The sequence below is a fragment of the Botrytis byssoidea genome, assembly GCF_014898295.1.
Source record: "Botrytis byssoidea strain MUCL 94 chromosome Unknown BBYS_007, whole genome shotgun sequence".
Lineage (NCBI taxonomy): Eukaryota > Fungi > Ascomycota > Leotiomycetes > Helotiales > Sclerotiniaceae > Botrytis > Botrytis byssoidea.
The window spans coordinates 1,056,948-1,076,138 of NW_024065848.1; the positions used below are offsets into that span (position 1 = coordinate 1,056,948).

General features: G+C 42.0%; 10 protein-coding genes across 10 annotated transcripts; 5 read left to right on the plus strand and 5 right to left on the minus strand.

Moving 5' to 3' along the window:
* Nucleotides 1-424: 424 nt before the first annotated feature.
* On the plus strand, nucleotides 425-1,069 carry EAE97_004370 (uncharacterized protein; the record flags this gene model as incomplete). Its single annotated transcript, XM_038874882.1, has 1 exon — nucleotides 425-1,069. One exon carries the CDS (start codon nucleotides 425-427, stop codon nucleotides 1,067-1,069), a length of 645 nt encoding a protein of 214 aa, XP_038734326.1.
* Nucleotides 1,070-1,923: 854 nt separating this feature from the next.
* EAE97_004371 (uncharacterized protein) lies at nucleotides 1,924-2,157 on the minus strand (the record flags this gene model as incomplete). Its single annotated transcript, XM_038874883.1, has 1 exon — nucleotides 1,924-2,157. One exon carries the CDS (start codon nucleotides 2,155-2,157, stop codon nucleotides 1,924-1,926), a length of 234 nt encoding a protein of 77 aa, XP_038734327.1.
* A 1,246-nt stretch (nucleotides 2,158-3,403) lies between these two features.
* On the minus strand, nucleotides 3,404-4,312 carry EAE97_004372 (uncharacterized protein; the record flags this gene model as incomplete). Its single annotated transcript, XM_038874884.1, has 2 exons — nucleotides 3,404-3,836; nucleotides 3,891-4,312. The coding sequence occupies 2 exons, from the start codon at nucleotides 4,310-4,312 to the stop codon at nucleotides 3,404-3,406; spliced, it is 855 nt and encodes a 284-aa protein (XP_038734328.1).
* A 27-nt stretch (nucleotides 4,313-4,339) lies between these two features.
* EAE97_004373 (uncharacterized protein) lies at nucleotides 4,340-5,427 on the minus strand. Its single transcript, XM_038874885.1, has 3 exons — nucleotides 5,016-5,427; nucleotides 4,896-4,966; nucleotides 4,340-4,844 (listed from the first exon to the last, which is right to left on the minus strand). Exons 1-3 carry the CDS (start codon nucleotides 5,313-5,315, stop codon nucleotides 4,568-4,570), a joined length of 648 nt encoding a protein of 215 aa, XP_038734329.1. The 5' UTR covers nucleotides 5,316-5,427; the 3' UTR covers nucleotides 4,340-4,567.
* Nucleotides 5,428-6,212: 785 nt separating this feature from the next.
* Nucleotides 6,213-6,911, minus strand: EAE97_004374 (uncharacterized protein; the record flags this gene model as incomplete). The annotated part of the gene is made up of 2 exons (XM_038874886.1): nucleotides 6,213-6,459; nucleotides 6,850-6,911. 2 exons carry the CDS (start codon nucleotides 6,909-6,911, stop codon nucleotides 6,213-6,215), a joined length of 309 nt encoding a protein of 102 aa, XP_038734330.1.
* Nucleotides 6,912-7,596: 685 nt separating this feature from the next.
* Nucleotides 7,597-7,899, plus strand: EAE97_004375 (uncharacterized protein; the record flags this gene model as incomplete). The annotated part of the gene is made up of 1 exon (XM_038874887.1): nucleotides 7,597-7,899. The coding sequence occupies one exon, from the start codon at nucleotides 7,597-7,599 to the stop codon at nucleotides 7,897-7,899; it is 303 nt and encodes a 100-aa protein (XP_038734331.1).
* Nucleotides 7,900-8,250: 351 nt separating this feature from the next.
* Nucleotides 8,251-9,426, plus strand: EAE97_004376 (uncharacterized protein; the record flags this gene model as incomplete). Its single annotated transcript, XM_038874888.1, has 1 exon — nucleotides 8,251-9,426. One exon carries the CDS (start codon nucleotides 8,251-8,253, stop codon nucleotides 9,424-9,426), a length of 1,176 nt encoding a protein of 391 aa, XP_038734332.1.
* Nucleotides 9,427-11,413: 1,987 nt separating this feature from the next.
* On the minus strand, nucleotides 11,414-12,448 carry EAE97_004377 (uncharacterized protein; the record flags this gene model as incomplete). The annotated part of the gene is made up of 1 exon (XM_038874889.1): nucleotides 11,414-12,448. One exon carries the CDS (start codon nucleotides 12,446-12,448, stop codon nucleotides 11,414-11,416), a length of 1,035 nt encoding a protein of 344 aa, XP_038734333.1.
* A 1,481-nt stretch (nucleotides 12,449-13,929) lies between these two features.
* On the plus strand, nucleotides 13,930-15,150 carry EAE97_004378 (uncharacterized protein; the record flags this gene model as incomplete). Its single annotated transcript, XM_038874890.1, has 2 exons — nucleotides 13,930-14,401; nucleotides 14,459-15,150. 2 exons carry the CDS (start codon nucleotides 13,930-13,932, stop codon nucleotides 15,148-15,150), a joined length of 1,164 nt encoding a protein of 387 aa, XP_038734334.1.
* Nucleotides 15,151-17,767: 2,617 nt separating this feature from the next.
* EAE97_004379 (uncharacterized protein) lies at nucleotides 17,768-18,680 on the plus strand (the record flags this gene model as incomplete). The annotated part of the gene is made up of 2 exons (XM_038874891.1): nucleotides 17,768-17,964; nucleotides 18,161-18,680. 2 exons carry the CDS (start codon nucleotides 17,768-17,770, stop codon nucleotides 18,678-18,680), a joined length of 717 nt encoding a protein of 238 aa, XP_038734335.1.
* Between the last annotated feature and the right edge of the window lie 511 nt (nucleotides 18,681-19,191).

Sequence of the window (19,191 nt, forward strand, 5' to 3'; positions counted from 1 at the left end):
GGTGTGCGATAAGCCGGGGCCACAACTCTTACAATGACCTAATATTGATAGTACATTTAAGACAATAACTATTTATAATATAGAGTTACTTATATTCATTTTTTTAATCCTATGATAGAAATACCTTAAATATAGTAAATACTTTGCGCAGGTAGATATCTGAGTGGTTTGCATATGCGCAGTAATCAGATAGCCGCTCTGTTATGTGGCTGTAGTCGATAACATGTAGGTGAAGACTGAGAAAGAGGTTGCCTGGTAATTGAAAATGAGAATTGTTGATACAGGGGCTGGATATCGGACTGGGCTGTTTCTATGTTTAAATAGCAGATTAAGTGCCACATCTATCTTCCCCATTTGATTCAACAACAATCACCATTTTACTAGAGTCATCGAAAGAAGTCATCGCAAACTCTTCAACTTCATCATGAACCTCTGCATCTCTCCTCAGCAGTTCGATCAATTTAGAACTCTCATTACCATAATACCATCTTCAGATGCAAGGAGTACTCTTCAAAGGCATCCCGAATCAAAACAACACTTGTTGCTAGGGGGAAACCCCAAGAATTTAGAATCCTTCTCCAAACCCCAGTCCAAGGGAAGAGAAAGGCTCACAGATAACTTAAGAGATAAACTTAAGTATAGTCCGAAAATGACAAAGACTAAACTCAGAGACCTAGATGGTCCTCTCAGCCACCCATCCAGAGATAGATACGCAGACGATATCAGAAACGAGCATGCATCTGGAGAAACGCGATCCAGAACTGCGGACCTCGAAAAAGAAAATATGAGAGTCCTAGATGCATCTTTGGAAGAAGACGACAAGGAAACGATGAGGATTGATGAGGAGCTTAGACGAAGCTCTGATGAAGTACTGCGCAAATCGTTACAGATAAAGTCAAATTTAGAACGACAGACTTCGACTATAAAGAAGCTACTGGCTGTAAGGGAACAGCGGAACATGGGTTTTGATAATCTCCACAGTGATCTAGTAAGGTACAGACTGCAGCTTGATACTACCCAAAAGAATCTCGAGAAATTCAGGGTTCTTAAATCGACTATAGCCCCCTGACGTGCTCAAGGACTGAAAAATTTGAAGCAGTATTGGTTTTGATATTATAATAAGATTACCACGAATTTCTCTCATGAAGTGTTTTTGATATTGTATTATAGTTAGATTGCTATTGCGTTTGCTTTAAGGATTAATGATATGATCCTGTTTGTTTTTTCTTAAATCGCTTGTTCTCACAGTCCAGTTACTTCTTTTCATGACTGGATTTATGCATAATGACTCGACTCATTTATCAAGTGGAAGACCTCAGGCTTAGTAAGTCACTTGAGAAAAAAGCAATATATTAATCTCTAGTGTATTACTTTACAATCGATTACAATATACTAGATAATCCAAGAGAATAGACCCAACGATTTCACACCTCATCCAATATGGATTCAAAGATTAGCGAGCCTATAAAACCAAAAAATCACGAGAATTTTGCGCAAACTTCTGAAGAAATGAAAAAATATGTAACTTGCTTTGAAGAAGACCAGACCAGACAATGATGCGCGACTGACATGTGAAATAGTAGGTTGCTAGCTTTAGAGAAATCATTTGAAAGTTGATAGATAGATGAAAAGAGGTAGAGCTAAAAATGATTTATCCTTGTATTGTCAGATGATAACTCCTCGATTGATTCTGGGAATGAGCATTTACTTCACTGAATTTTGGATGAGAAGCCCTCTGTTTCATGAATAAATGATAATAAAGTCGTGTTTCTCACGGATTATCCGCCGAGGATCAGCAGGAGACTTTTTTATGCAACGAATCGAAATGTGGCATTTGCGCAAGATCACTAACTGACATTACATTTATGCTCATTGTGTGGCAATATTTCATGTAATATCTATCATGAGTCTTCGTAGTTTGTATTAGTCATGAAGTTTAAGACTATGACGCAACATAGCCTGGGTATCGTCTGGTAGCAGATAGATAAGTATGTAATCATCTTCTGTGTCCCATGTAACTGTGTAGTAGTTGAATATTTGCTCCTCTCTTTTGCGCAGCGATCCAGATTTGTGCATCCTAGCAAGAGTCTCAGAAGTCCGGTCTGTTATGGGTTCACCGGGGAGAAATCTCTGGTATCCAGAGTCGAGCGTCAACATATTTTGGCTTAGCAAGAGCCCTGGGTTTGTCATTTCCAAAGTATTAGAATCAAGTATACCATTTTCTATGATTATAGAAGGTCGGATTGAATTGAGTGATGCCTCAAGCATGATGCTGCTCGCTTGTTTGAATATTTCATCTATCTCGAGTTTTTTATAACCAGCGTCGTGTAGAATTGACCTCAATAATTCTACTCCGCCTATGTCTCTATATGCTGAGTAGAGTGTCTTGCCATAATATATACGGTTGCGATGACTGGCGTGATTGATTTTCATACCAGCTTTCAAGCATTGAATAATTGTTTCCCTGACTCTTGGATAAAGATGGTCGTGCTCCATGCTCAATACGATGAAAGAATTGAAGATATCTATGCAGTAGGATTCCAAGGTCGAGTCCTTGAATTTGAAGGACTGAAGAACTCTCTGGATATATAGACCTTGAGGGTCGTAAAGAAGGGCCCACGGAGGCTCTCTGAGAATGCATATGCCAAGACAATTGTTTTGACGACTCTAACTCATCTTTTATGGACCTTAAAACTGTCAACGGCCAGATCTCTTGATTCTGGACACAGGGAATGAATTGAGAAGTAACTGAGTACCGAAGGCCATCCTGAAGTCGGTGTTCCAGGATTCCATCGTGTTCAAATGGGTCATGAATCGATTTCTTGAGAATGAGCCATATAAGCTGTTTGAGATAAGGAATTATCAAGGGGTGGCACCCAAATAGTCGGTGTATAACTCGCCAGAACAATGGTGTTGTTCCTGTTGAATGATTTGGCGTAGAATCACTTGGGTCTATTCCTGCTTCTATCAAGTACTCCATAACCTTGAAAAGCTTACTGAGGCGGACGACGGTTTCTTCTTTGACTATGGTGATGATATAATAAACTTGCTCCCAAACATAAAACAGTAATGAGGACATGGTCTTATTCTCGATGGACGATGTCATATCGTGAATGCTAGCTTTTCCCTCCGCAAGTAATCTACACACCATGGATAAGTCACCCATACGACAAGCTTCAGCAATTGGAGCATCCGATGGGACGTTATTATAGCATCTTAATCGCATATCAGAACATCCAAAAATTGAACCCCTCCTTTGCTGATCGATAAACACAAGATACCGCGCTTGTATAAGATAATTGGGACGAATATCAATCTTGTGGGTGGTTTTTGATGTTACTAGGGGCTCTTCTGAATTGCTAGTATCATCTCCAAATCTTTGTTCTAAGATTGTTGTTGTTGATCAAATAACTATCGTCGCTAGCCAAGCATTAATTGTGCTTCTTGTAGTAGTTTGCTTCACAACCCTAGAATTGGTAAGCCCATCTAAGAGGCTACCACCACAATCTCTGGTTACCGGCAACGGTTCATTGTTTCCAAGCGAGTTCTTGCTTACGGTTTCAGCGCCATTATCAGACCGATTGTTGAAATTGAAGTCTTTTAGAGCTATGTTGACAGTGTTCTTGACCATTTGCGCTAAAATTGGGTCAAGTCCAGCGTAAACATCTTTGTGAATGGCATATGTGACATCTTCGTAGGTCCGATCACGAATAAGAACTTCATTTCTGTTCGAAGCTTGGATGGTTTGTGTAGTTATTATGGCTGTCGAGGCACTGGTAGTAGATTTTGTGGTGGCAGTTGCAATTACCATCTGTTGTATGTCCCTGGTAATCATACTAAATATTGTAAGCAGCTATCTTTTTGGGGGGAGGGTACAATTTTTTCCTTACAGATTCAATCTGGATCGTATGCCGATGATATCGATCTTCGCCTGGTAGAGTCTGCTGGCATATTTGGCGAATCTAAAGCTTCTCCACCAATCATTCCTCCCATTACGCTTGTACTTATTGACAAACTCTTGAAGTTCTTTGACAGTAAGCCCACTAAGCTCCAGGGCTAGTTTGATCTCGTCTTCTGACTCTGATATGTCTGTGGACTGCTTCACCTTTTCGAGGGTATATCGAAAGTTTCGAAGCCCTTTCTCGAAACATTTAAGCTGCTCAAGTATGTTTAGTATTTCTTTCGGTGCGCCATTAATGTCATCGAAACAGTCGCAAATATATTGACAGCCTTGAAGTATTTGACCTGTCAGTCCAATGAAGCCTATAACCAACGCACCAAGGCTGACGGCAGCAACAGCAGCCTCGGCCATTATACAGTTCAGTATTCGGGAGCAATCAAGTAGATATATAACAAAAGGTAAAAGTAAGTAGAATCTCGAATGTCAAAGGCCAGATCAATTATTAAACACGCATAATGATGAAGAGAGCTTGGGAAGATGATAATAAGTTTTTCAATAGTGGCAGTGCTACCTTTTCGTACAACTCGAATGCAGTCAACCGCAATGCATTAGGATGATTGGCAGGCCCTCAACAACTGTGTGCCACAGCAGAGACACATGATAAACCTAAGCAGCAGCAGCAACTACTTCTTTCCAGCTTTCTCTAGCTTGAATTCCTTCCCACCACTTGTTCACATGGGGATACTTTGCGAGTAGGTCTTGAAATCCATACTTCAATGCCTGTGTACCGTGTGGTAAATGATACAAATCAGCCAAGGTGAATTCATTTCCCGCAAGATACTTCTGCTTCGAGAGGATCTGGTCGTAAACAGCGAGATTGTTGTCAAGCGTTTGGAGATGTTTTTGAACCAATTCCGGGCTAGTGGCACCCCATCCTTTGGCACTGTTATTTTGTCAATATTATGTTGGATTGAAATGTGATGTAAAAACTTACGGTTTGATGAAGTGTTCGAACCAAAGACCGAAGGTTTCGGTTTCAAAGTAAGACTGTTCGATTGAGCAAGCCTAAAGAAGTATTAGTTTGCTTTCTTGAAAACGTTGACCAGAGACTTACTTGTTCAAATGAACCGTAGCCTTTTACATCCCCCTCTGCGGGGATGAGTTTAGTACCCTTATCGGCATACTTTCGAGCAAGATACTTGCAGATAGCCCTGCTCTCGTAGATTAAGAAACCATCATCGTCGAGAACGGGAACCTTTCCAAAAGGCTGCTTCTCAAGATGCGAAGGTGACTTCTGCTCTCCTGTCATAAGGTTGACAACAATGAACTCGTAATCAACGCCTTTCTCGGCGAGTGTAGTGAGTACTCGCTGAGTGCAAGTTGCTTGACGCATACCGTAGAGTTTGAGACCCATTTTGTGAGAGGTGATTTGTTTTTAAGAGATTGATGTTTGAGATGCGAGAGTTGAATTCTGTTGATGTTTATGATGCTTGAGTGCTTCCTGAATGTTTGAATGAACACTTGCTCAAGGCGACTGGCCTCCTTATATAGTCGTGACTGCTGCCATGAGGTATTGTGTATGATATTTCCCCTGACCTCGTTAAAGTAATTATGAACAAGTTCCGAAGAATTTATGCACACGGAGCCGGTATTTTGACGATCCGAACATGAACTTATGCATGCTTACCACTCATCAATCGCAATAAACTACCTCACTACCCACTTGAGCAGTAAAGTCTTTCGGTTTGACAAATCACTTGATTTCTTTTTTTGACAAACTGACCATAATGAATGGTATGTGAAGGATGAGAAAGGTGAGATTCAAAATCAATTATCAAGCAAAGCGGCTTCAATTCCATAAATATGGGGCGATGACGGGACACGTCGTGAGTATCGCCTTAAGAGGTTAGCGTATATTAATCAGCTAGCGATTGTAAGGCGGAAAGTTAGCTCATTGGGCCAACAATGGGGGTAGCGAAAAGTAAGCAGTGTACGGAGCAGAGCACAAATTGATTTTCCACGGATCCGGAGTACAAAGCTTGATCTTGATGTATCAGAATAACCACAATGCATGGCTGAGAGCTCACTGAGAATTATCCAGTGCTTTACTTTACTGGATGTGAAAGTACTCACAACTGCTCGTACTATTCCCAATTCGAGCAAGCTTTCTTATGCCTCTAGTATAGTATAGGAGGCCATTCGATCTGTTTTCAATATCACAATGAGCAGATATCCGGAAAAAGAATAGACGCGCGAACCAAACCGAAGAACTACCAATGCCAATACTGATTTTGTTCTAAGATGCGCGTTTTTACATATGAATAACTTTCGTACCATCAAAATCCCGAAATCTATTACCCTGGCTCGCTGTTAGATCGAAATCAGAACCTTTAGAGGCAGCAGAAGTTTCGGCAGCCACAGCTGCCGTGATTGTTTTGGGCATCACACTATCGTTGCCTATGGTAAAGTAACCCTTGAAATCTGCCGCACAAGTAGGCGCTGTGGTCTTGATCTCCGATTCTAAATTCGAAAGTGTCAGACTTGAGTCCTCTGTAAACCTGATATTGGGCAAAACTTAGGTTCTTAAAGCATGTGCGACAACTTCGTCCGACTCGAAAGCTATGGAAAAATGTTTTGCCATGGCCCTTGGGACCAGAGCTTTGAGGGTCCTATTGTCCAAGCAAACATATTAGAGCTCTTGGTAAGAGAAGACTCAAAACCGAAGTTGCTGTTGTAGATTGTGACTTATTTCGCAAACTTCCAGAACGGATTAGCAAACGAACACTCAATGGGAAAGCCATCTGTTGACAGGCAGAATAATTGCGAGAGACGGTAGAAAGACAGTGAGAGTTAGCTATGGAGGATCTTATCTCAAAGGTAATGTTTCAGTCGAATATATGGCTTAGTCATGTGACAAAAGGACCAACAATCTCTATAGTGTGACTTACGACTTGCAATCACAATCTAGAGATAACCTTGTCATAGCCGCTGACCACTTCTGCGATACCATAGTCTTCCTTTTACGATAATTTTCACCTATGTTGTCAAGCACTTTCTACGTCTGTAACATTTGCCTATTTTCCAACTTCGACAAAATCCGCTTATTCGGCAATCAACATCTACGTTAAAGTAGCCGAGGTGTCGTATTCTGATATTTAATCGTTTGTATGAGTAATAGCGTGATGAGAGCGGCATGATAATTTCCGTGGGTAGTGATCATTTTGTGTCGCGCCTATCATCCCATATATCGCACTTGCCTGTTTAGTCGTGGAATTTAGCTTGCACAGCTGCACACATGGTGATCGCATGTGTAAATGGAGACAGTACTTGTTTTTGGTCTTCAAGCCTGGTATAATCTCCACTTCGTTGACTTTGATGAGATGGCCGGAGTTTAGCTGGATACGAAAGTCGATTGATGGCAAGAGCTCCGGAGAACAATCCATTAATGTTATTTGACCTTCAACTGATTTGGTGATGCATCTTTCAAAACCTCATTGGGAAGATCATCAAAAATTTAACACTATTCGTCGACTCAAACGCTCGTATCCCTCTTCAGTCTCTTCCCGGATTCGCTCACGATTCTCGTCCCATGCTTCTTGATCGGCAAAAATGGAGATCCATGGATGACCTACATAATATGAACAATCTCGGTGGCTGTGTAGGTCTGTAGGCAGAACTATAAGACTATCTTGAACATGTCCTCACCTGCGGTCATGGAAAGAAAATCACCTGAAACTATGTTGAAGCAATGTTACGTCGAAATGACGGAGAGACTGTCCAGCTCGGCTCGGCGCGGAGCAAAGAGCCGACGCAGAGAAGTAAAATTACTCATTACTACTACGACGCATCATCTCTTGAATGATACAAATTGCTGGCTTGAATTAAGTCTGATCAAGACACCCCTTTATTCTGAATCGTCAACGCTTTCCAAGCAGCGATATCGCATCTCTTCAGATATCATTAGCCATGGAAGAAGAACTCCTCAAACAAACACCTGAGGTTGAAGACAATATAAAATTTAAGTATTCTGATTGCCAAATCAGATCAAGGACAGAAGTCAGGATCCTCAATCTCCTGCCACCTATAAACTCCAACCCTGACGCATTACACTGCACGTTGAGCGTTGCAAAACTGGAGGATAAACCTTATAAGAAGCTGTATCGTATGCTTGGGGCCCGCCAGTATTCCCTGAACGACTATATCTTCCATCCGGTTACTTGAGTATCACTACGAACCTTGCTGCTGCTCTGCGCCATTTCAGATATCCCGATCGTCGGTGACAATTATGGGTCGATGCTGTATGCATCAACCAGCAGAATGATATTGAGAAAGGACACCAAGTCCGATTGATGTCTCAGTTATATCGGAATACCGAGCGTGCATTGGCTTGGCTAGGGAAAGAGCGCAGAAATGCCCATGTTCTTTTCGGTACACTCGAAAGGCTGGCTGCTGAACATCAAGTCTTTGAAATCAATCGAGATGAAGGCTTTTTCGAAGTGTTTCAAAAGCTTAGAGTCGTACCTCCTGAGGATGAAGTTGGATCTCAACTCCTGCAATTTGCTTATGCTATTAGCCCTGCAATTATTACTTTACTCCAGCTACCGTGGTTTGAACGCCTTTGGATCATCCAGGAGTCCGTGCTTCCGTGCAAAGTCAAAGTATTTTTGGGACGTGATACTCTGGATTTAGATACATTAATACTATCTTTGAAGGTTTTTATTATGCTATCTCGAAATAGCTCTAAATTTGAGTTCTCTAGGGTCTGGATACCTCTGATTTTTCTGAGTGATCTCCGAGAAAACTTTCACAGCATTTTGACTGGTCATGGAGGAAACAAGACTCGTTTAATCGAATGCAATCTATTCCATATCGTGGCCAACTTCTCACCTCTGAAAGCTTGTTATAATGATATGGATAGAATCTTTGGCTTACTGGGGTTACAATCCAATGACGATTTTGGGTTCGAGGTGAACTATGAAGGCACTGGGGAAAGCGTTTACTTCGAATTTGCACTCAAAGCCTTGGAATCAATTGACCTTGAAATTTTTCTCCAAGAAGCTCTTAGGACAGGTGATAGTAAGAGTCATCTTCGTCAGGGTATGACTGTCAGACTGCCTAGTTGGGTTCCTGACTGGAGGTGCAGCACTAATTCGGAGGGTAAACTTTCACTCGAAAACTTCCAATCAGCCACAAGTCTTCCGAAATGTCTCTCTTACGATAAGGAAAGCCTACCCTTTATTGGACTTGGAGGTGTAAGGGTTGATTTCATCACCGACGATTTATCGACAACTTTCCCTGATAGAGATGATTTGCACTCTTTAGAGGACATTTGGAAGTCTCATCCCGCACAGCTTATAAACCTGAAAGATTTTCTGTTGAAGCATTTGCCGACCGACAAGCCACTTCTTATTGAGGACGTGACAAAGGATTTCTTAGGAACGATACTTTCGGAAATGGCATTTCTGGGGTCGATACAGGGGATCCCACAAGTGGAAAATGGTTTGGAAGGTCTCTATACTTGGTAGATGAATTTCGAAAACGTCAACGCAAACAAGACTGATAGCCCGAACCTTCCGGTCAGTTTGGAAAGCCTCAACATGCCAATAAGGTGTGATCGGAGAGTGGGGAATTTTATCATAACTGAAACAGGGCACATAGGTATTGGTTTATTACTTGTGAAGAGCGGGGGTATTGTGGCTATATTTGATGGTCTCAGGATGCCTTTCGTACTCCGACCAGTCCTACTGGATCAGCCTCCGAGGCCACCCGTGTACTCGCCTAATAAAGAGCGAGTATTTGTACCAGATGAGCAGTGGGAGCTCGTAGGAAATTGTTATCTCCATGGATTTATGAATAACGAGGTCGCTGAATCACAACGGAGAGAGAAGAGCGAAAAGTTTGGGATTACCTGATGTCAGAAGCCTTCTCAAGCATCCACAGCAAGCGTTTAGTTCTAGCTCTAGAAATATGCTTGTTTTCGCTCCATTTCTAAAGAATGAGTAAAAACAAACGCTACCATGTTCTCCGGAATGTTTCGAGAACTCAAGTCTCAATCCATACGTTACACAGAGGCTGCAATTTCGATGGATAATACCGTGCTCTCAGCAATCTGAACTGCTACGTACCAACTCCACTCTCAAGGCTTCCCAACGAGCGACTTTGAGAAAACAATCGTTATAAACGAGGCTAATGGCTTCTAAGATGAGCCTGGCAGCTTGTGGTACAAAAGCCTCTCAAATTTACAACCGACAGCAACTGCAATCCCAATAGCGAAAATGCTATAATCTCCAAGCCAGTACAGAGACTATGCACGAGACAATCTTTCACAAAGTTCGTGCCATAACAGCAATAATATTACTAGGGAGGTTAGTAATCTAGTAAAGCCTTAGGACTCAGATGAGACGACCTAAAATGCACTGGAACTATTAGGCTCGAGCCGTGTTTCAGTAAATCTACTATATCATTTCGAAGCAAGCACTATTTGTGAGTTTAAGCGCGAGGGCGGTATCTTAGAATCTGAGCGTAATTTTCTGAAAAAAGGGATCTAGAATATTGACGGCTTGTATGAGAACACAAAGATATTTAACGTTAAGTTATCTCTGATCTCTCTGAGCACCCAGGGCTTTTGAACTTCGTTATATCGTATAGGAACAAATAACAAACATCGCTATCATATAAGTATTTATCGAGTTGTATTTAGAAACTTGACGAGGTTGCTGTGATATAGCTATACTATGTATCGTAGTAGAAATACATTAATGAAAATAATCCCAAGTCTCAGAGCCCTTGAAATAGCGATTTATATCGCACATAGCAATCCAATACACGCAGTGACTTTTTATGAAATTATACGGTCGGCGCACTTTGAAGAATAATTAATCTGATAATAATTTTCTCCTCTCCTAAATATTCTACTAATAATGCAAAAATGGCATCGAGGTTGAACTGCTATCGTTACTTTATTATTTTCATTCTTTATTCTATCTCATGCATCGCCATTGAAAAATCTTTAATTATGTTCAAGGTTTCTCTATGTAGGTAGGTAGGTACTATCGATTGATGTGATGGCATACTTCTCGGGACGAAATCAGGAGGTGATGTATGTAATCTTATACATGTATGCACATATTCAGCAATTCCAAGAACGTACAAAGAAGTCACAGACTCGAATATAATTACCAAGGTACCATGAAATCAATGATCAACGTCGTATGCAGAGTAAGAAATGCACAGACAAGATTTGCAGCAACATTTCGGAATACACAGCACGGATTATATGCATCGCGTTAGGATTACGAATCTACGAGATGAGACTAGCATCAACTTCGTAGAATCGTATATTGATCTTTCTACAATTTGATCGTTCGGTTTGATGGGGATGAATGATAGAGTGAATATGGACAAAGCTTCGCTTGGGGTCAAATAACTGTGACAGCTCGAAACACCCAAATGCGGAAATAGCTACATAAGCAGAGCCTCCTCACTTCAGATGCCTGATGCCCAGGATTTCCTCTAGTTACTCTCATCTAGGGCCACAACTGAGGCTTTTCCCGCCCTCTTAGTCTTCTTCTTCCTCCTCCACAACCACTTCTCCCACTTTTCCTCTTCAAGCCCCGTCGGAACCTCATTCACCGCCGTCTTCCACTGCTTCGACAACCCATACAGCTCATGCTTTTCCAGATTTCGCAGCAGTGCTTTATACTGCACCACACTTGGACTCTCCTCACCCCCAAGAACCGTCCATCCACTCACCGCTTTCTCCACGAAAATCCTCGCGCGGGCTAAATCGCCATTCGCGATGCAGATTTGCGCCGCGTCGTAGAAGGCTCTGGGGAGACCGGTATCATTGGGTCCTAGTTCATTGTACAGACGAATCTGCTGATCCACGTAGCGGAATTTAAGTAAGGGGACAGAGAGGATTCCCATCATGCCATCTTGGCTGATGAGCTCGTCGAGCTTGAGGATTTCCTCGAGCTTGCGATCAATCGCTTTGCTTTGATCGAGAGGTAGGGAGCAGAGATGACATGCACACGTGAATCCGAATTTGCTGCGCAATCTCTGCTGTCGAGTTTCGCGCTTGTTGAGGACCCCGAGATAGAAAATTGTGATTTCTTCACCCGATTCAATGTCTCGTTTTGCATAGATGGTGTGGCGTTTGATGTTCTCGTTCCAGCCTTTTTGCGCGTTGTTATCGCAGGCATGATTGATGCGACACGCATTTATGAATATCCCAGCTTCTCGTACAGAATCTCCAAAGGGTAGAGCGTTTGTTCGGATTATTCCTAGGTGTGGCGAGGTAGCGTCGTTGGCATAGATATTGTGCATGGAGAGAAAAGCTTCTCGTTTAGTTGCAGTGAGCGCTTCGACTTGTTTGCGTATAGATGATCGCAAGACTGCTGTATCAGAAGCGTCCTCCGGGATCCTGATGATGGACTCTTCGGCAAGGATACATGTGCCCATAGGGATTGTTCGTGTGGTGATGAGTCCTTTTCCCTTACCTGAGACCTCTTGAATAGAGTACATTGGTTCAGGCAGAGAGCTCGACATGTTCGTGCACTTGCAATTCAATCCTTCATTCAAGAAGTATATGTGCCGTTGAAGAAGAAGTGAGAGAAAGTTCATAAATAAATCCGTAGATACGTGGTGCAGTCCTATGAATGCAACCCTCTACGTATATGAAAGTTGTGCAACATACTCATCAAAGAGGATTGGCTGAGCACAAATGTGCTGGCACCTAACAAGGCAGCGATATGCTGATATCCCTCCAAAGCAACTTGCATGAAAGGGCAACGACAGTCATACTCATGGCCAATCGGTATTTTCTATACCCGGAATCGTCGATTTCATTCCTTTCTTGTCATCGATTCTTATCCTGAACATTCGAGATATCTTGCTTCATTATCAGACACTCTTTGAGCTTCTTAGTCCCGAAGACATAATCGGAAATGAAATATGAGGTTACATCCCAATCAAACATTCATACCAATCATTAAAACCTTCATAGCACTACTCCGTACATACAACGATGGGAAAACATTAATGCGCAATTCAAAAATACAGTTACTCTGTACCACATCAATCAAAAGCGACAGCTACTTACTTACCTGAGCATACAAATGATTTCCCCTCAAATAATCTCCTCAGATATCAAACTAAGGTTAATCAATTTCTAAAATAAGCGCCGTCCACTTTTCGGGAAAACCGGATAGAACACACACACTACAATACTAGAATAATTCAACTATGCATTTCGAGATATCGATAATTTCTCTATGCCATACCATAATCAATACAAACAAAAATGCAAATACTCAGAGAGAGAAAGAGAAAGAGAGAGAGAGAGGTCCAGATGCGATCCGCAAAAACGAAGCAGAACCGGCCTGTTCTCGATCAATGCAAGACCGATCCAATGAATCGAACTACACCGTAAATAACGAATCCATCCACTCGGACCAAAGCTTCTTTTCTTAGATGTGGATCAGGCAGGTTATGTTCGTTTCCGCGGCCTGGTATCAAATTTCAACTTTCAAATTTCACAAACATGCACTCCTATCTAGGTATGAGAGGACCAGATACTATATATTATATTATAAATATTGATTTGCGATCTGCATCCGCATAAAACGTGTGGCAAGCACGAAATCAATAAGATTGAATAATTTACAGTTCCTCAAATTAGAGAGGGGGAAGGATGAAGATGCTAGTTCGGGTATCGGGGGAAACAGCCGGGGAATGAAGCATTTGTAGAAATAGGTGCGGAAAGGGCGGTGCAGAATATGCGTATGGGGAAGTGAGGGGCGTGGTGGGAGTAGGGATGAGGGTGGACGCGTCCGGATGGAGTAATGTGGTTCCGGGTTGTAATTTGAGGGTTTGGGGGGGGGGGCGAGAGATCGATGGTGAGAGGGGGAGAGAGATAAATAGATGAGGATTTTCTAGAGGTCTTGGGTTTGAGAGATTGTGTGTTTGTGAATAGTATTTGAGTTTGAGTTTGAGTTTAAGTGTGTTTTTTGTTCAATATCTTTGCTATCATGTCGTTCGTTCGTACTTTTGGAAAAGCTGCTCTGGCAACTCTTTTCCTCACTCCTTCTCCCATATCAGCAACGGACTACACACCCCAAGAAACCGTTTTGAATTCTGGTCGTCCAACTTTCTACGATGCTTCAACATCCATTCCGGGTAAAATTGCCCTCGAAGAACACGTTGGCAATGATCTCCTGAATGGTCTCTATACCGTCCCTTACTATCCCAACACCAACGAACCTCAATACTCTGATTCCGTCTACATCGCCGATGTAGGTGAGAAAATGCTCGATATTCCTTCGCGCATTGCGAATATGGATGCTGCGAACATTAGCATTTCCGTTTTGACATTTGGAGGCCCGGGTATTCAAGGAGTGTTCAATGCTACCTATGCGACTTATGCCGCCGGATATGTGAATGATTATTTGTATAAGAATTATAAGAATAATGCGAATTACACTGGGAGATTTGAGTTTTGGTGTGAGTAACCTACATCTACCTTTCTTAAACTTGCAACGAGACTAACAAAACCAATAGGTAGCAACGCACTTCAAGAACCCTCCAAGGCCGCCACCGAACTTGAACGCTGTGTCAAAGAACTCGGAGGTGTTGGATCCTTTGTCGGAGGCTACACTAACAATGGAGGTATCAACGGGACCGCAAATGATATCGTCTATCTCGACGACCCAAGCATGGAGCCTTTCCTCGAAAAAGTAGTCGAGCTAGACGTCCCTATCTACTTGCATCCCCGTATGCCAGCCCCTAGCCAACTTCTCAGCGTCAAAGGCTACGAATTCTTGGGTTCATCTCCTTGGGGATTTTCCTCCGAGACAGGTGCTCATGCTCTCCGTCTTATGGTCTCAGGAACTCTGGATAAATACCCTACTCTTAAAATTGTGCTCGGCCATTGTGGAGAGGGACTCCCATTTTTCCTTCCACGTATTGATCAGCGATTGAGACATTTCAATAAAGATTTGTTCAACAGCACGCTTACGATGGAAGAGTACTGGGTCCGCAATTTCTGGGTCACAACTGCAGGTGTACAAGATGCAGGAACTGTGGTGGATACGATCAAGAGAACGGGAGAGGATAGAGTAATGTTTAGTGTGGACTATCCATTTGAGGATACGGTGGAGATTGCGGGATGGTTTGACCGTTTGGAGATGAACACACTTACCAAGACAAAGTTGGCATACGAGAATGCGAAAGCGCTTCTTAAGTTGACCTAGGGAATGAGACTCGGGGCTTTCTTGTACATAAATTGATTTTCATGCTGTAAATTTTGAGTTGAGAAAGGTTGGTGAAGGGTGGTGTGTGGTTGAATATTTGGTGAGCGAGAGAGATACTGTGAAGTGTATCGACTGATTCCAATGAGGAATTTTCATTCTGTACATAAGACTTTGAAGCGAGATTTGACCATACCCGACACTGTTGATGATAGTATCTGAGCCTTGATGGAATAGAAAAGTATGTGATTGTCCAAAAAAGACTTATTATCGAATGGTGCCATGTTTTATATGACATACGACAACAACGCTTTCAGTGAGCCGTATACAAAAGTAATCAACATACTCACCCGCTTTGCACACGAATCTTCATCCACTGGTCTCCCACAAACACTATGGAATGGAAAGATATTGCTGAAAACTCCCACTGAGGTTGAGACTATCAAACTTCTCATTTTGATGGGTCCTCAGTCTTGGCTTTGGATTTAAGCTTTAATTCATAGATTGATCTAAGCCTTGCGGGTCATGATGATTTACTATGGGTTTGAGGGTCTGGTCGTATGGGGATGGTATTCTTTGAAATCATGTGGAGCGAGTAAACTGCCTGTTGTTCCACTTGTTTGAAAAGCTTTCAATGTTCCCTCGAGTAGGCACAGCAATACTTAATAGTAGTGTGAACAGTAGAAATGGTACCGTCTTTCTTATGGACCAAAAAAAAAACAAAAGCTCCACCAATTCGCATTGCTTCCTTCGGATTTGATTCGCAACTTTAGGAATGAGATTCGAGTAAGGTTATAATATTAGGCTGATGTGGTTCCACACAATTCATAGAATCCATAAAAACGGGATCAAAGGAAGAAACTGTCACACTCTCTCCATCGCCCAAAAAAAAAAACACTGTTGTCACGATGATGTATTTGATTGAGCACGAAAGTTTAATTGCAAATTGATCTTGGCGATCCATTGCTGAGCGTGCTGAGGTGTGGCATGAGATGCTTTGAGTGTTATCACGTGACCCAGCCAGCGTTCTTGCCTCACATATAAACAGACACACGGCAGATGGAGTTTAATAGAACCGCTGGCTGACGAATAGGTTGTGCCCGGTGGGTAGAGAATCCAACGATTTTGGCCATAGCATGAACTTTCCATACCTATTCAATATTGAAAAAAGAGAATTCACTAATTCCCAAATTCCTACCCAGATCAGACTACTTTCAAGTAAGCATCATCAATTAAGAAATAGTTTCATCCATTCTACATTCTTCTTTTCTGAACTCTTCAAGTCATAAAGCCTCAAACTCTTCGACTTTCCCGAATGGTAACTAGACAAGAGTAATTAACTACTAGATTCTAGGTATTCTGTAGGGACCACGCCACTAAATGAACCCCTGAATTTGCTACGTCATCTATCATTTAGCATCATCTTATCCTCTATTGATAAAGGGGTCGTACAGCCTTACAGGGGGGCCGGCAAGTTTTTTGTAATTTTTAATTAGGTGACACTTGGTAGGACGGACGGGCAAGTACCTAGTAATGAGTGAATGGATGAATGAATGATGAAATGAATGAATTAAATAGTGATGGGAATATGAAGATATACTTTCGATTCAGAGAATAAAGACAAGTTGTATTTTGAGTAGATATTTTATATATGTACTCACGAGATAATGGGATGTTCATAGTGTAAATATGAAGTTCAACTATTACCTGACACTCACGCTACGACTACATTGTACCAAGTCTTTACCTTAGTTTTCCCCAGCATCGGCTAAAATAGTTGACATTTTAAGGCCTTAATTACTAGGTTAGGTATGACAGTGACATTGACATGATGACATAAACTGGTGTCTTGTCCAGAAAAGGTTGGGATGATGTGAAACTTTACTTTACTTCACTCAAAACAAGCTACCCTAGACAACTCAAGAATAACAACTCAATATCACACTTCTCTGTTTTTTAATACCTACCTAGGTAGGTACCTTTTATACCTTCCATTCACTCACATCACGCTTCACTCCCATAATTCACATCCTCGGTACCTACCTAGTACGTAGTATTATCCCAACATGCATCTCGGTACATACAACACCATCCCATCCCATCCCATCCACACCAAGGCCAAAAGCTATGACGATGGGCCACCCAAGAAAAAGTCTCCCAATCAATCAATCAATCAATCAATCAATCAATCAATCAATCAATCAATCAATCAATATCACCACTGACCCTGCTGACTGACCCATGGAAACATTTTATTTCCTTGTTTGTGAACCTTTTTTTTCCTTCTCTTTCTTTCCAATAGGTCTCAAATCAAGAATCAAGATATGCGACCAACGCACCACTTTCATATGTCACTTTCTCTTGAGTAGGTTGGGTTGGTTACAAGAACATGATAGCTAGTGTAGTATATTAAAAGCGTAAGAGACCCCTTCTTTTGCTTTCTTTTTTAGATAGAGTATCTATCTACACGTAAATTTCTATCCATCTCTCATCCATCTATCAAGACTTGAAGAAGAGTCAAAGTTAGTTGACTTTGGACTTTATCTTCCTTTCTCTCTCTTTACTTTTCCACATCTACCAACGAAACACTCAAACATCAATTCAATACCCAACCTTCAAGATGGCGACCGGTTTCCTCCACCACATCGGTACATTCCTCCTCTTCGCATCTTCCATCCTCCTCCTCATAACCACCATTTCCGCTCCCGTCATCAATGATATCGGAATCATGAAGGTTAAATTGACAAACGGAACCGATTCCCACCATTCCGTGGTTTCATTTGGTACTTTTGGATATTGTGTTTTGGATGTTGATTCGTAAGTTTTGATATTCATTTCTTTCTCTCTCTCTCTCTCTCTCTCTCTCTCTCTCTCTCTCTCTCTCTCTCTTCCTCTTCCTCTTCCCCTTCCCCTTTCCCTTTCCCTTTCATCTCATCTCATCTCATCTCATTGAGAACACGAGAAGATCTCAACCCAATAAAAAAACATCACACTAACCTCTACCCCAAAACAGAAATGGAAACGACTACTGCACCAAAAAACACATCGGCTACAACCCCGCCTCCATCATGTCTCAAATCGAATCTACCGATTTCAGCACCGCCAGCGAAGACACCACCAAAGCCCTCACCCGCGTGATGATTCTCCACCCCGTCGCATGCGGAGTCATGTTTATCGCATTTCTCCTCGCACTCGGCGCCGGTCTCATTGGTTCTTTCCTCGCGGCTCTCGTCTCTAGCATCGCATTCATCATTGCATTGGTCGCCATGGCGTGCGATTTTGCACTCTTTGGAATTATCAAAAACCATGTTAATGGAGATGGAAGTGGAAGTCATGCGTACTTCAGCGTGGGTATCTGGTGTATATTGGCGGCGATGATTGCGGGATTTTTGGGCGCCGTCGTAGTCTTCGTTACGTGTTTGAGTAAGAGAATGCATAAGAAGAAGACGAGGAATGCGATTGGAGAGAAGGGGTATGTCGGGGGTGTGAGACCGGCTAAGAGACACTTTTGGCAGAGACGTAGCAGATACTAGGTGGATATCCTGGTTCTGACGTCGATTGGAGTGAGGTTTGATGAAATGGAAGGAGGATGAAGAAGTGAACAGTTTGACTAGATGAAACCGAATCTAGTAATGAAAGGGGAGGAGAGGAGGACTTACATAATGACACGACCGCTACGACATTCCATTTCCTTTATACCATCTGTACTTTTCACGCGCGAGATACCATACTACACATTGGCGCTTTGGTGTACTCTAGTTTACTTGCGTACTTTTCATAGCAGCGATATAGATCGCAGTAATAATGAATATTTTCTATGAACTTGAATTTCCATTGTAACTTGGCTTTTCTCCTCAGCGAATAATTCACACTCATAAATCCAAGTTCTATTCTCCGATATCTATCCAGCTACCTAGTAGCTAACTCATGTTTTATACACACATACCTAGGTATCAATAGTGCTCAGATTTTATAAAATGAGATCAATCACTCCTAATAAAATCCAAATCCAAATCCAAATCCATAAGGATATCCCGCGACAGA

What these genes read in the sequence shown, in the direction of transcription:
- EAE97_004373 (XM_038874885.1), bottom strand. Translation starts at nt 5,315, where the DNA reads ATGGGTCTCAAACTCTACGGTATGCGTCAAGCAACTTGCACTCAGCGA. An exon ending in GCTACGGTTCATTTGAACAA is followed by an intron (nt 4,967 to 5,015) that starts GTAAGTCTCTGG and finishes ATACTTCTTTAG; the next exon opens with GCTTGCTCAATCGAACAGTC. An exon ending in TTCGAACACTTCATCAAACC is followed by an intron (nt 4,845 to 4,895) that starts GTAAGTTTTTAC and finishes ACAAAATAACAG; the next exon opens with TGCCAAAGGATGGGGTGCCA.